This window comes from Grus americana, chromosome 2 (assembly GCF_028858705.1).
Source record: "Grus americana isolate bGruAme1 chromosome 2, bGruAme1.mat, whole genome shotgun sequence".
Lineage (NCBI taxonomy): Eukaryota > Metazoa > Chordata > Aves > Gruiformes > Gruidae > Grus > Grus americana.
The window spans coordinates 107,266,219-107,279,288 of NC_072853.1; the positions used below are offsets into that span (position 1 = coordinate 107,266,219).

General features: G+C 38.4%; 1 protein-coding gene across 1 annotated transcript in view; it reads right to left on the reverse strand.

Annotated features, from left to right (window-relative positions):
• ADCY1 (adenylate cyclase 1) overlaps positions 1-13,070 on the reverse strand; it is a 165,473-nt gene that overhangs the window by 86,718 nt on the left and 65,685 nt on the right. The window contains exon 4 of the mRNA XM_054814354.1: positions 3,596-3,707. Within this exon, the coding sequence (XP_054670329.1) occupies positions 3,596-3,707 (112 nt within the window). The remainder of the gene's footprint in view (positions 1-3,595; positions 3,708-13,070) is intronic.

The following is a 13,070-nucleotide window of genomic DNA, read 5'->3' on the forward strand; positions in this document are numbered from 1 at the left end:
CATTTATTGATAATACATAATGCAGAATGACTATCATTAGGGCAAAATCTGAGACTGCACTAAACTACTCTGGTTAACTGGAAGAAACTGAGAAACTTCAGAAGTAACAGCCTGAACTAAGGAAACTAAGCCTGAACAGTAGATAAAATCCAATAGAAATTAATGCAAAATCATTCTTTCTATTTGGACCACTCATAGGTCTTATGAGAAACTTAACTGCATACGTTCAGAAAGGTGGCTTGCTATCATTGTGTACAGTCCCAAGGGTACCTCTGCAGAATGGGCAAATTTATCCAAAATGGTTATAGAAAATCAAGGTGCCTAAAGACAGTAACATTATAAGTACTTCTGTAACCAGACACACAAATGAACCCTGAGGCATTCATAGCAGTGCCTGTCCATGTGGATTCTCTGATGTCTATCTAGAATGAAGTTACACTCCCGCACAGATACTAATATTGTCACTCATTTTTGTTTAGCTTTATATTTTTGAGACTCATTTTCTTCAAAGTGACTCAAGTTGGCCCATAGACTCAAAAGTTACTAAAGGGACCACAAAGTCCTATATAAAATATGACTACCTCAGATTATTTCTTTAGGAAATCAAACAGTGCTGTTGTGAAAATAGAAAACATGCCATCATTTTAAGTATTGTATTCTGATCACCTCTTCTTCTAACAGACTTCAAAGACTCAGTGATTTACAAGGTAATATAACCTGTACAAGATAAGCGTTTGAAAAACATATTTTCTCTAGAGGTGAATAAAAAAGAAAGGACATGATAAAAGAACAAATAATTTCTACTAGGGAGTAAGAAGATCAGGACTTTTCTTCCCTCTCTCAACTGAATGCACAAGCAAACTTTCAAAGGAGCTGAATGACACTAAATTGAAACCTAAGGTTTGCCTTCAGAACTCCCTGTCACACGCTGTAACTGTATTTGAAGCTATTGTGATTTAAGAAAAGGAGTAGCATTTCAAAAAGAGCAAAACTATTTGCCTTACCAAAAAAATGCAACAAGCAGCACACAGAAAGAGAGAAAAATCTAATGCTAAAAAGTATAAACCAGCTTCTAAATGTCAGAAGGACAAACTTTAGGATTAAGTTGTCCCAGATCTCTCAACAAGAATTTTTTGATGTTCATCTGAAGCACCTAGTTCTGGTCAGTTTCAGAGCTATACTGTCAAAAAGCAATGACTTACTATTCCTAAAATGTGTCAATGTGCCCAAATGCCAAGACTCTTCATGAGACTCCCAGCAAATATATGCTGCCTTACACTTACTACACTTCCCACAGTTGTGACAGGGACTTTTTTTAAGCATTACAGTTTTAAGACAGGACAATTGTTTTAACAAGGATTGTCATAAACTGCCCCTTCCAGCTGACATTGCTTCCTAAGAAACAGCAGCACACAGCATGCACGCTCACATATCACACTTCAGTAGGCACAGGGAACACACCTATCACCATTATATTTTTCTTTAAAGTCCCTTCCCTGCAGTTTCCTCCTTCATCATTCTGAATACTAAAGCACAGCACTATTTTAAAATCAGCCCAGTCCTCTGTTTTGACCTAATAATGAATATCCAGAAGTTGTTTTAACCAAGAAAACTACACTTTGCAATACATTTCTTCTGACTGCAGGACACACAATAACAAGTCTCCCTTTACCACATCAGAAGGTGCCAACGAAAGCTCATACATTCTGTCTTTAATCACACCCCAATGCAGCACAGACTGAACCAGGGCAAGTAAATAAGAAATCTTCCTCACATAGCTGAAAGAAACCATGAGATTTATTTTCAAATTTGGAAAAAGAATGCATGCAGGCTGAATGGAAAAGCTATGACTTTTTAGCTCCTCTGCTATCTCTGATCTGCTTCTTCCCTGACAAACAGCTGAGCTTGCACCAAAAGCTGGCATCCGCCTGGTACTCTGGCTTCGGTGTCACTGACACCTCCAGTTGGCTGCACCTGACCACTGCTAAGGGAGCAAGCATGGTGCAGTAGCCATCTCCCTGGCTCCACTGCCATGTCACATGTCACAGGCATGTGCATTTCTGTGTGCACATGTGGGATCTTGTATTATGTCACAGTACTCCCATGTTATTACATTACCTTGTGTTTCATGGCTATGATGACTCCACAAATGATAGCACTGGAGCTTGTTAGATGGCTGGTTGCCATTTGGAGGATGAAATTCAGTAATGAATTTAAAGTAAGGAGACTATTTGAACTTTTTAAGTAATTTAAGCTCTTTCCAATGATCATCTATATGGCAGTCCCTTTTATTTCTAAGGTTTACATCTATGAAGTACTCTGGGCTCGGGACCTGTGATCTCCATGAGGCACTGCCAGCAGTTCCAGCAATGAATTGGTTACACAAAGACTTATGAGTGTGTTACAAATTCATACCAAAAAAACACGCCTCCATTGCATCTCTATGTAGCATCTAAGTTAATCTTCTGTTTTTTCTTGGAAAAAAGGAACACACAACAGTTTCTCTCTGTTATGACTTGAGTATCTAGTGCAAATCAGGATATAGCACTCGATCAAACCCATCAAACTAAGAATAGGTCTTCCTCAACCTGGCATTTTGTGCAGCAGAAGATTTCCGTCTCCATGGGGTCCTTGAGAGCTGTTTATCAAGAGGGAGCCATAGATGCAAAATGTCCACAGTCTTCAGATGTCTCATGTGGAAGACTACATCAAGGAGAAGTGAGTTTGGATGCTGTTTATGTTCAGGACCTGAAAAAATATGTTCCCTAGGCTGCAGACCAGAGTCTGAAGACAAGAGAGCTAGATAGTGGAGGAGCATAATTTATATGGAGGTGATACTTCTCAGCAATGAAGGCTCTGAGGACATTGCTGGCAAACAAGATAGATTTGATGAAGTTTTGCTTTGTTAAAGGGGAAAACATATTTTCAGCATATTGTTAAATGTAATTTGAAACAAGATGTGTGACTTTTTCAGGCACATCCATTCCTATCATTTCTTGTTAAATGCTACTATTAGACTGCTAGGAGTTGTAAGGAAGGAACATTTCTCTCATATTCATTTCCTTGAGGAATCTGGTACAATCTAAGTGCAATGACCAAAACATAAGCATCAGTTATGATATGGATCCCATTTTGCCTACAGTAGCTTCTCTGAAAAGCTACCATCATTTCTGTGACAAGGAGTGCTTGCTGTGAAGACCTAATTTTACTCTCTAGCTTCTTATTATCACAGAAAGTTGTTTTATGCCATACTGCCAATATTCATATTTTCCATTATCCTGTTATTTTCTATGCAGGATAGAAATGTAAATATTGAAATATTTTCTCTATTTTGTGCAAACAAAAGCAATGAAGAACACTGATGGCATCCAAGGAGGGGGAAGAAAAGTATATTTAAAAATAGAAACTTAAGCTTCTTTCCTAAACAATTAAAACAGACTGTTTTCTCTCCAGAATATTAATAAAAAATGGAAGCTTTAGAAATTCATGACATATGGGCCTAAATCAGTCTGTTACAGATTTCTAATGTATAACTCATGCATCATTTTTTCAGAAGGGAATTTAAATTAAATTGAAATAAGAATGTTGTACTTACTGTAGCTAATTCATCAAATTTGCCAAACAGCTCATTCAGCAGCTTCACCAGCTCTTGGGCAGTACACTGTGATGCCAAACTAGTGAACCCCACAATGTCGGCAAACAAAATGCTGTAAAGAAGGAAAAAGGTATCAGTACATCTTCAAATTCTCATTATCCTCTTTCATAGCACTATGTGACCCAAAGAATGAACTCAAAAAAGCCCTGAAACACTACCAATAAAGTGCTAGTAGGAACAAAAATGGCAAGGATTCAGACAAATAGGCATGTCTGGTGCTGTTAACTGTTGTAGAGAACCCTGGGACACTTTCAATGCCTAGATACCTATCCTACATACCTATCTTATGTAGATATGGCAATGCACCTCATTCAAGGGGGTCCCCTGTGAGCACTCCAAGAGCACAGAGAACAATTGTTTCTCCTTTTTACAGCTGGGATCTTCTCAGCTCAACTGGTTTCAAAGGCAGTTTTTGCACTGGTAGAGTTCCACAGCCAAATTGATAAACTTTGCATAAGGTTTAATAAGTACTGAAAGACATGGGTTAATAACTTGTGTATGGTAGCTCTGTGATGTGGTCTTACTTCTCCCTGTGAGGAGCTAGCATCCACAGTGTCAAGTCAGGCTTCTCTGTACTGTGCTGCATGGCTCAAGTAAGTGTCCAGCTTCCATCAATGTTAGCAAGGTTTTAACGTCCAGCAGTTTAATCTGCCTTAACAATTCCGACTCATCTGTGATGATAAAGGGAGCTAGCTGAAAGAAGCATAGATACTACTGTGATAGAGAGAATAAAAATTTTTGTGCAGATCCTGAAACTTGAGAGAGTATGGAGCTATGATTCTTTTAATAGACTGTTGGCAGAGGCCCAGAACTTGCTGCAGGAACCTAATGCATTTATCTCCAACACCCAAACTATAAATGTCAAACAAGCCTTTATTTATGCAGATGCTAACAAACAGTCCCATGCTACATGGCTTAGGTATACTTGACATAGTGTAAAACTTAGCTTGCAAATTGTAAGTTAAATTAAGCATTTTGTACTCCCCTTCCCCTCTACAGATAAACCAGCAGATGCTAGAAAAGCAGGACTAACAAGTCTACTGTTTCCCATTTACTATAACCAAGTGAACTCTCCCGATAAGCTACAAAAAAGAGCAAATAGAACTCCCGACTCAGTCCTCATTTCTATAACTTCATTTAACCCAGTTGCTAAAATCTCTTGTCCACCAGAGCAGGGTAGGTAAGGTATCCCAGCACAAAACCAACTCATCCAAAGTTCAATGGCTTTAATCTACAAACAAAGCCTCTATGTTGTCATGTTAATAGATGGGGCAGTCTCCCCACTCTCTTCTCCTTTGAGCGTGCTTTATGAGAACATTGCTCAAGATGGCCCCAGTTCAGGGCAAAAATAGTTATTCCATTCCTATGCTGTTTAAACACAATGAAAAGGCTTCTTAAAATAAAACATTCAGCATTTAGTTAATTTTACTAATTTGTGTCTCTGCCAGCAGGAATGTGAACCAACCAAGTGATGGGTAAGGTAAAAGGCATTAACAGAGTGAAATAACGCCAGGAAAGTGCTCTGCATATTTGCCTGCGGAGATCTACTTATTCTCTTAATTCTGGATTGACATCCTTGTTGTTTGACAGCCCTAGGCTGGTCTTTCTGGAAACTCATCAGTTAATATCAAATCATCATCCTAAATTCCTTGGAAGATTTTCAAGTGATACTTACATGTGCATCAAGGTCTTTCATACAGTTTGCTTTACGACCCATTTGCTTTATGACCTACATTCACATCAGAATTCATACAATCAAAAAAGACACGGGAAAAAACAAAAATTACAATTCTTGCAATCCAACTTGCCATGTAGTTTCCAGGTTTTAATTAGATACTGTTAATATGGAGGAGGAGCATAGATGCTGTTTTATAACAACAGTTTCTGCTAGCCATTTTACATCTCATCATTTGCACATTATACATTTTGATTGTTTTTATTTTTCTATTTCCATTTTAAATATGGCAGTCCATTTTTTTTTCCTGCGTAACTACATTTACAGTAACAGTAATATCTCCCGCAGCACCAACAACATCCACCTGAAAAAAATCAGCATTTGGGTTGGGGGAGTAGGCCTTTAAGGTAATAACAATGTTTACCAAGGTCTTTAACAATGAAGAACATACACAAATATACAAACCAGAAATGTCCAGTGTTTGTGGAAACTGTATGACAATGTCTTAACAACTAACAGAGCAACCATTACACTGCTGACATGTACACTTACATAAAAATCTCTCAGTTAGTTAAGCACAAAGCATAGGAAATACATTCATGCATAATTATTCAGTTAAAAGGAAAGTTATTTTACATATGACTACCTTAGTAAGTCAGTATGGGATCCTTACTAATCCTTTAAACATTTTAAAAATGCTTAGCCCTCAGCATTTGGTTCACTGGTAATTATACAAAACATGGATAATTATACAAAAAAGTGAAATCCATAAAAGTACCCATAATACATAATTGAACATGTAATTGCAAATTTAGATAAAATATGTAATTATTGTGTACTGAGACACAGTTGTAGTTCAGTTATGCTTGTGAAATATTTCATACTGCAGTTAAATGCATGTATATACTTTAAAGCTAATGGAATAGGTTAAGTATGTATGATTACTGCTACACTTTCTTGACATAAGATTTGTTTTTTAAAAATTGTAACTGCTTTTTTACAAAATTTGTAACTGCTTTAATTTAATATTCTTAAAATGTGTAAAGTATAACTCCCATGTCTGGACATGGCACAGCAGATGGGGGCAATCCTGTGAGTACAAGCCCTGCCTTTTTTTAGAGAAATTCTGCTCATTTCTACCACCATGAAATGTTACAACCACAGCAGCTGCTGCATTTCTTTTGAAAGTAGGCTGAAATACAAATGACCAAACCTGATTTTTCATTAAGGATGGTAGGAAACAGCCAGTGGATGAGCAGGGGCTTTGCAGACCCAAAGTGCAACTGGGACCGTGAGCCTGCTGCTTCCATGGTCTGTTGCCACTCGGGGTGGCAGTCCTGAGGAGGGTGACGCCCTCTCACACACGCAGAGCTCTGATATTCTAAAAATGGCATTGAAACTCATTAGCCAGTTCATTTTATTTTAGTTAGCACGCTGACCAATGTTATCTCTGGCAGTTCACCTGTCTGTGTCCATCTGTTGCCTCTTCCCTCACTGCTTGGACTACAAGTGTTGTGGGGCGGTGCCAACACTTACTCTTTATTGTACAATGTCTAAAACAAATTAGGGCAGCATCTCGGTCTGGGACACGAGGTTTTGACTACGGAGTCAAATCACCCATCTGATGCAATAAACTTTTCTTCCCCTGTGACGTCCTACACAGGTTTTTGGAATGTAAAGGACGCAGAAGGCCTTTATCGGGAGGTGGCAAAATCTGCCACAGGGAGTGAGAACAGAAAAGAGGTTACTGTTCTTGCTATGGCCACGAAAATCATAAGGGTACTAAAGAGAGAAATTATAAACATATACAGTGCCAGAATCCCAGTGATATGCATGAAGTGTTTCCACAGCCAAACCCATTTTCAAATATATTAAAATATTTTCAAAGTCCAAGTCTCCACCTGTTTCTCAGCAGAACACAAATTAACACTGACATTCCCTTTCCTTTGATTTGGGTATATTATTTACACAAAAATAATGAGAGTCTTAAATGTAGGCCACATCTAACATTGATATACTTAGAAAAGTTAAGACAAAGCAACTACAGGAGTGACGTCAGTGTTAAGGCACATTAATCACTCCTGTAGATGCACTCATTCAAAAGCAAAGTAGCCTTGGTTCACTGTAACTTATTTGCTAATTGCCATGGAGGTTCACATCCTCAGAGAGGATTAAACCAGAGTAAACTAGAGCTGCCTTATTTATGCATGAAAGAGTCCTTGTAATGGTATGGTATGCAAAGGGACAATTCACAGTGATTGTCAGGTAATTTTATTTAAAAAAAAAAAAAAGCATATATAGGAACAAGAAGTAAGAAGCTACCCATTAACAATTGTTTCTCTTAATGAACATTCAGGGATATGACTCTCCCTGCTTTAATTCCACAGAAATCTTAACAATGCCATTGGGGCACTCTGGTGAAAAAAACAAACAAAAAAACCCCCAATCTCAATTAAACTGCAACTATTAAAGAAAGAAGAGAAATGAAAGTGGAAAGAAAGTGAAAACAAAGGACGAAGGTTACTTCTGTTTGTTCAACAGTGTAGCTTGCACATGATTCAAGCGCCGCTCTCCGTGACAAGCGGTCTAAATGTGATGGTTAGCAAGGCTAAGTAGTTATTACAGTGCTAAGCCTGGTATTGCCTCACTGCCCAGAGGCTCAGCAATGCTCCTATTCCTCTGTCCCACAACTGAGCAAAGGGACCCCAAGAAGCTATCATTCTCTTTGCTTGTGTGCTATACCAAAAAATCTGCAATCCTAATGCTCTTTGAGATATTCAGCATTTGTCCTGTAGTTTTCACTCATACCAGGATTTTACCAATAAGTTCACAGGATCAGGAAGTTTGGCTAATCTGGTAAAAACTTAAATCACTTTGGCCTTTAGACAAGTTGTTAGTGTCATAAGTTACAGCAGCATGTCAATACTCTAATTAAATCCTAGGGGGAAAAATCATCGATTATTGAGCAGAGCTTTGTCAAACTTCTGCTCTGCTCTTGATTTTAAAGTCTGTGTGATGCCATTGTGTTGCAGGAGCAGTGCTGTCCTGGGTTAGAGGTTTACCTGCTCCTAATGCTGCCTGCTTGCTTACAAAAGATAAGAGGAACATATACTGAGTATTACTAAAGCACGAGACAGCAGCAGCAGGAGACTAGTTTGAAATCTTTCCTTCTGATTGCTTTATTTGAGATGCAAGACACACTTTTGTTACTGGTTTTCTCTCTGAAGGTAGCAGCTATGGCTACCCTTTCCATGACTTAAAAACCCCCTTCACTCCAGTAGCAGCTTCTGCTCATAGCTAATAACCACTTGTTGGTGCAGCTGCACCTGGGTTAGTATTGCCTTTCTTCTTGCAGCACTCCCAGAGCAAGGCTAAAATCCAGCTTTGATTCTAGCTTTTCTGTGGCTATTTTCTGAAACTTTCAACTGGTCTTACTCTCATTCAGTAAAATAAGCTTAAAAAGACTTGGTTTTTTATAATAATATATATAATATATAATATAATAATACTTCAGTTTTAACATTTTAAAATGTATTGATTGCTAGAGTGTAGCTTAAATACTCCCCACTGAAAACGCGGCCTGTCTCTCTAACATTTACCTAGTCACCTTTCTACATTTGATAGGAAAACTAGCTTATTTCTGACAGAAAGTTACCCAATTTTTTCATTAATAATATTTTATGCATAAATGGCTTTAGTTACGAATACTAAATGACAACTATTGTCTAAAACATTTTGAAATATATATAATATCAAGAAGTTATTTGCAACTGCAAAAACCACCCAATTTGCAAATAAATTTCTTCAAAGGAGTTTAATTTACTACAGAACATTTCCTGTTACAGATGCTATGCACTGCATCTTTCCCTCTGATCTTCCTCCTTTCTTAATGAAATGCACCTAGCTTTCTGAAAAGATAACTTTTTCAAAAAAAAACTTGAAAAACAGTTCCTCCAAATACAGTGTACAGTAATTGCATCTAAAATTATCAATGAACAGTTCCTGCTAGATGCTCTACATGCAGACAACATGCCTAATCTCTAATATCCACATAAATTTAGTATAAGACTACTTCAACAAAGCATGTATCATAGATACCTGTATCTTAGTGTGTAAATACAGATTGGTAAGCACTGAAGAACACTGTTTTTCTTTTGAATATTAGTTTCCCTCCTAATTTATTTATGACATAAAGGGAGGGAGGGAGTGCACCCTCAGCAACTTGTGGATGACACCCAGCTGAGTGGTGCAGTTGATATGCTGAAGGGAAGGGATGCCATCCAGAGGGACCTTGACAGGCTTGAGGAGTTCAACATGGCCAAGTGCAAGGTCCTGCACATGGGTCAGGGCAGTCCCAAACATGGATACAGACTGAGGGATGAATGGATTGGGAGCAGCCCTGTGGAGAAGGACTTAGGTAGATGAAATATTGAACGTGAGTCAATACTGTGTGCTTGCAGCCCAGAAAGCCAATTGTATCCGAGGATGCACAAAAGAAAGCATGGCCAGCAGGTTGAGGGAGGTGATTCTGCCCCTCTGCTCCCTCTCATAAGACCCCACCTGGAGTACTGCGTTCAGCTCTAGGGTCCCCAGCACAAGAATGGACCTGTTGGAGCGAGTCCAGAGGAGAACCATGGAAGTGATCAGAGGGCTGGAACACCTCTCCTATGAAGAAAGGCTGAGAGATTTGAGGTTGTTCAGCCTGGAGAAGACCTTATTGTGGCCTTTCAATACTTAAAAGGGCTTATAAGAAAGATGGCAATAGACTTTTTACCTGGGTCTGTAGTGACAGGACAAGGGGTAACTGTTTTAAACTGAAAGAGGGTAGATTTAGATTAGATATAAGGAAGAATTTTTTTACTTTGAGGGTGGAACAAGCTTCCCAGAGAAGCTGTGGATGCCTCATCCCTGGAAGTGTTCGAGGTCAGGTTGGTTGGGGTTTTGAGCAACCTGATCCAGTGAAAGATGTCCCTGAGCATGACAGAGGGATTGGACTACATGATCTTTAAAGGTTCCTTCCAATCCAAACCATTCTATGATTCTATGATTCTAATTTTTCATGAAGGTTTCCTAAGGACTTTTTTTTTAAAGTTACCTGGAGTATATTATTTGAAACGCAAACATCCCCCCCCTGCTATTTCTAACTGCTTCTGGTATAAAAACTGTGAATAAAAGCAAAGTAACACTGCAGTGAGCAACTTCAGGAAAGAAAGCATTATAAATAGCTATTTCTCTCATCTCTGTCACAAACAAGGAGCTGAGCTGGTTCAGCACAAGCATACGAGTTACATACATCATTATCTCATACTCTTTGATTCTCTGGAGCATTTCTGTGTTGACAAGCCCTGAGTTATCCCTCCAGAACCTCTTGTATTCCTGTTTTCTCCCCTGTGATCCCTGCAGACAGGCATAGCCAGCACCTGCCCACTGACTGCGGCCCTCCTGCAGCACTGCAGGAAGCTGCTGCACCTGCTAAAACTGAGCATGGAAAGCCTGTGGCTTGGTTTGAGATTTAAGCTGCTTCCCAGCTGTGAGTATTGATGGAGCAACCCTTTTCTATGTCACGCTATGGGGTGTTCAGAAAGAGAAATCCTGCCAAGTTACACAAGAGATTTAAGAGCTTGTAAGTGGTAAATGTTCACGTTTAACAGCGTTCATTCATGTGCTTTGTGCACTTGCATGGTCCTGCTAGTTTCAATGGAGCCACTTGTGTAAACAAATACTCAGCAAAATAAGGAGGGGTTGTGTGCCCTGTTTCTTATTTCCACTTGGAACAAATGACTTGGGTCATTTGTTTAATTAGACTGCAACTTATTATAAGAATGATATTTTAATGGCACATGCTGCCTCAGAAAGGAACCTGTAGGGTTATTTCCTTAAAGATCAACCATAATGGAAAATTATTAATTTTACCTGTAACTTGCTGCAGTGATGAAGAAACAAGAGCTCTCAAAAAATTGAAGAGGGTTGTTAAAACTAGAAACAAAGGGAAGCTCGTTTTTACAAAATTAACGTTCATGAAAACTAGTTCACTGTCAAGTATTACTAGCTCAGAAAGCCTACATGCAAAAGCCTGTTCATAGGCATCACGATCACGGCTTTTTAAAATGTTGGAATGGGTAAGTTAAATTCAAAATTTTTTTGAGTTCTGATGCTTTCTAGAATACAGGACACACCAGAAATATTTGCGTATAAATAGTTGCAGACTGTGCTCTGGCCTCAGACTGGGTCACAACAACCTCTGAATGGCCACAAGGAATGTTTTTATCGGTAGCTTCAGGCAGTATGTTGCCTGAATTAATATCTCTTCTTACAAAGCAGCCAGTTCTATTTCACACTTGTAAAAATTAGGCTTAATGAAATTGCTGTACCAGAGGCTCAAGAAACTAGTAGCAGTTCAATGTTCATTTTCCATTTATCACTTGAATGTTATTTGAGTTACAGAGCAGAGTGAGAAGTTGTCTGTTAACATACCAAGTCAGTCATATCCTCATCCATGTGTGTATTGAAACGGTTTTATTAATATCTAATGCAGTGGGAAAAGTCCAATTCAAAAGAGACATGAGGGCTCCATACAGGTCATATATTTGAGCTGAAACACAACTTGGAATTACTAAATTGAATTATAGCTGCATGGAGAAATTAAGTCAGAAGTAGTGTGTTTTTATAGTAGCCACTGTACATATATATGTAATCTGTAAATTCCTCAACCCTGTAGGGTCAGACAAGGGATAAGAAAAGGAAATATTAATTCTACATTACTTAACCTAATCTTAAGAAAGAGCTGCCTCTTGTAGGTTACAAACCATACTCCTGAGCATCACAGAAGAGCTGTTCTGTTGGGGAGTCTTCACATGTAAGCTGACTCACATCCTCCACTGTGACCTTGGCGGGGGTCACCCCAGAAAGATAACACCTATACTGTGTTGAAATGGCTCTTGAACTGTATATGGACTATTGCCTTCTCATGAGGCACAGATATTATACTGCTTGTGATTATTTTACCTTCCTGATGCTTGAATTTAGTGTTCTCACTGGGTTCACGCTATAATAATTTTGGATGTGTATTTGCATGTCTTGTTTGGCATATTACATTTGCATTAATTGTTTGTTTCCATTTAAAACACACGTACTCATTTCCTACTGTACAGCAATTCTGTTCAAAAACTTTACAAGGTAACAGATGACCAAAAAGCCTTTCTTCCTCTTTGATAAAAAAGTTGTATCTTTTTCAAGATCATTGGGTAATATTCAGGTATTCCACACAAAACATAGGAAAAGAAACAGCATATCTGTAGAGTGAAGAATTTGCTGGCAAAGGAGTGATTTTCATCAACTTGTGACAATTCCTTTTGACCTTATCTTTGTGAAGGTTCCATAGATAAATATATTCTGTTTTAACCACTATCCTTTATACAGTGTACACAGGAGATAATAAAACTTGCCTGTGAAAGATTTTGTGTTCCTTTTTGCAAAGGCACAAATACATACAGAGGGTTGGAATGGATAACAACCTTTTCTTGTACCATTATCTCACTTCTGAAAGTAAGGTGAATTTAAGGCTAGTGATCTTTCTCTTTTGACATGAAACTGCTGCTGAACAGACAGCTTTGATTTTCTTCAAAAGTTAAAAGTTAATGGATTATGAGAGAGTAGAAAAAAGCAGTTCTTTCCATATGTTTCACTTAATCTTCAAATAATGCAAAGAAATCTTCAAATAATGCCCCCCCCCCAAAAAAA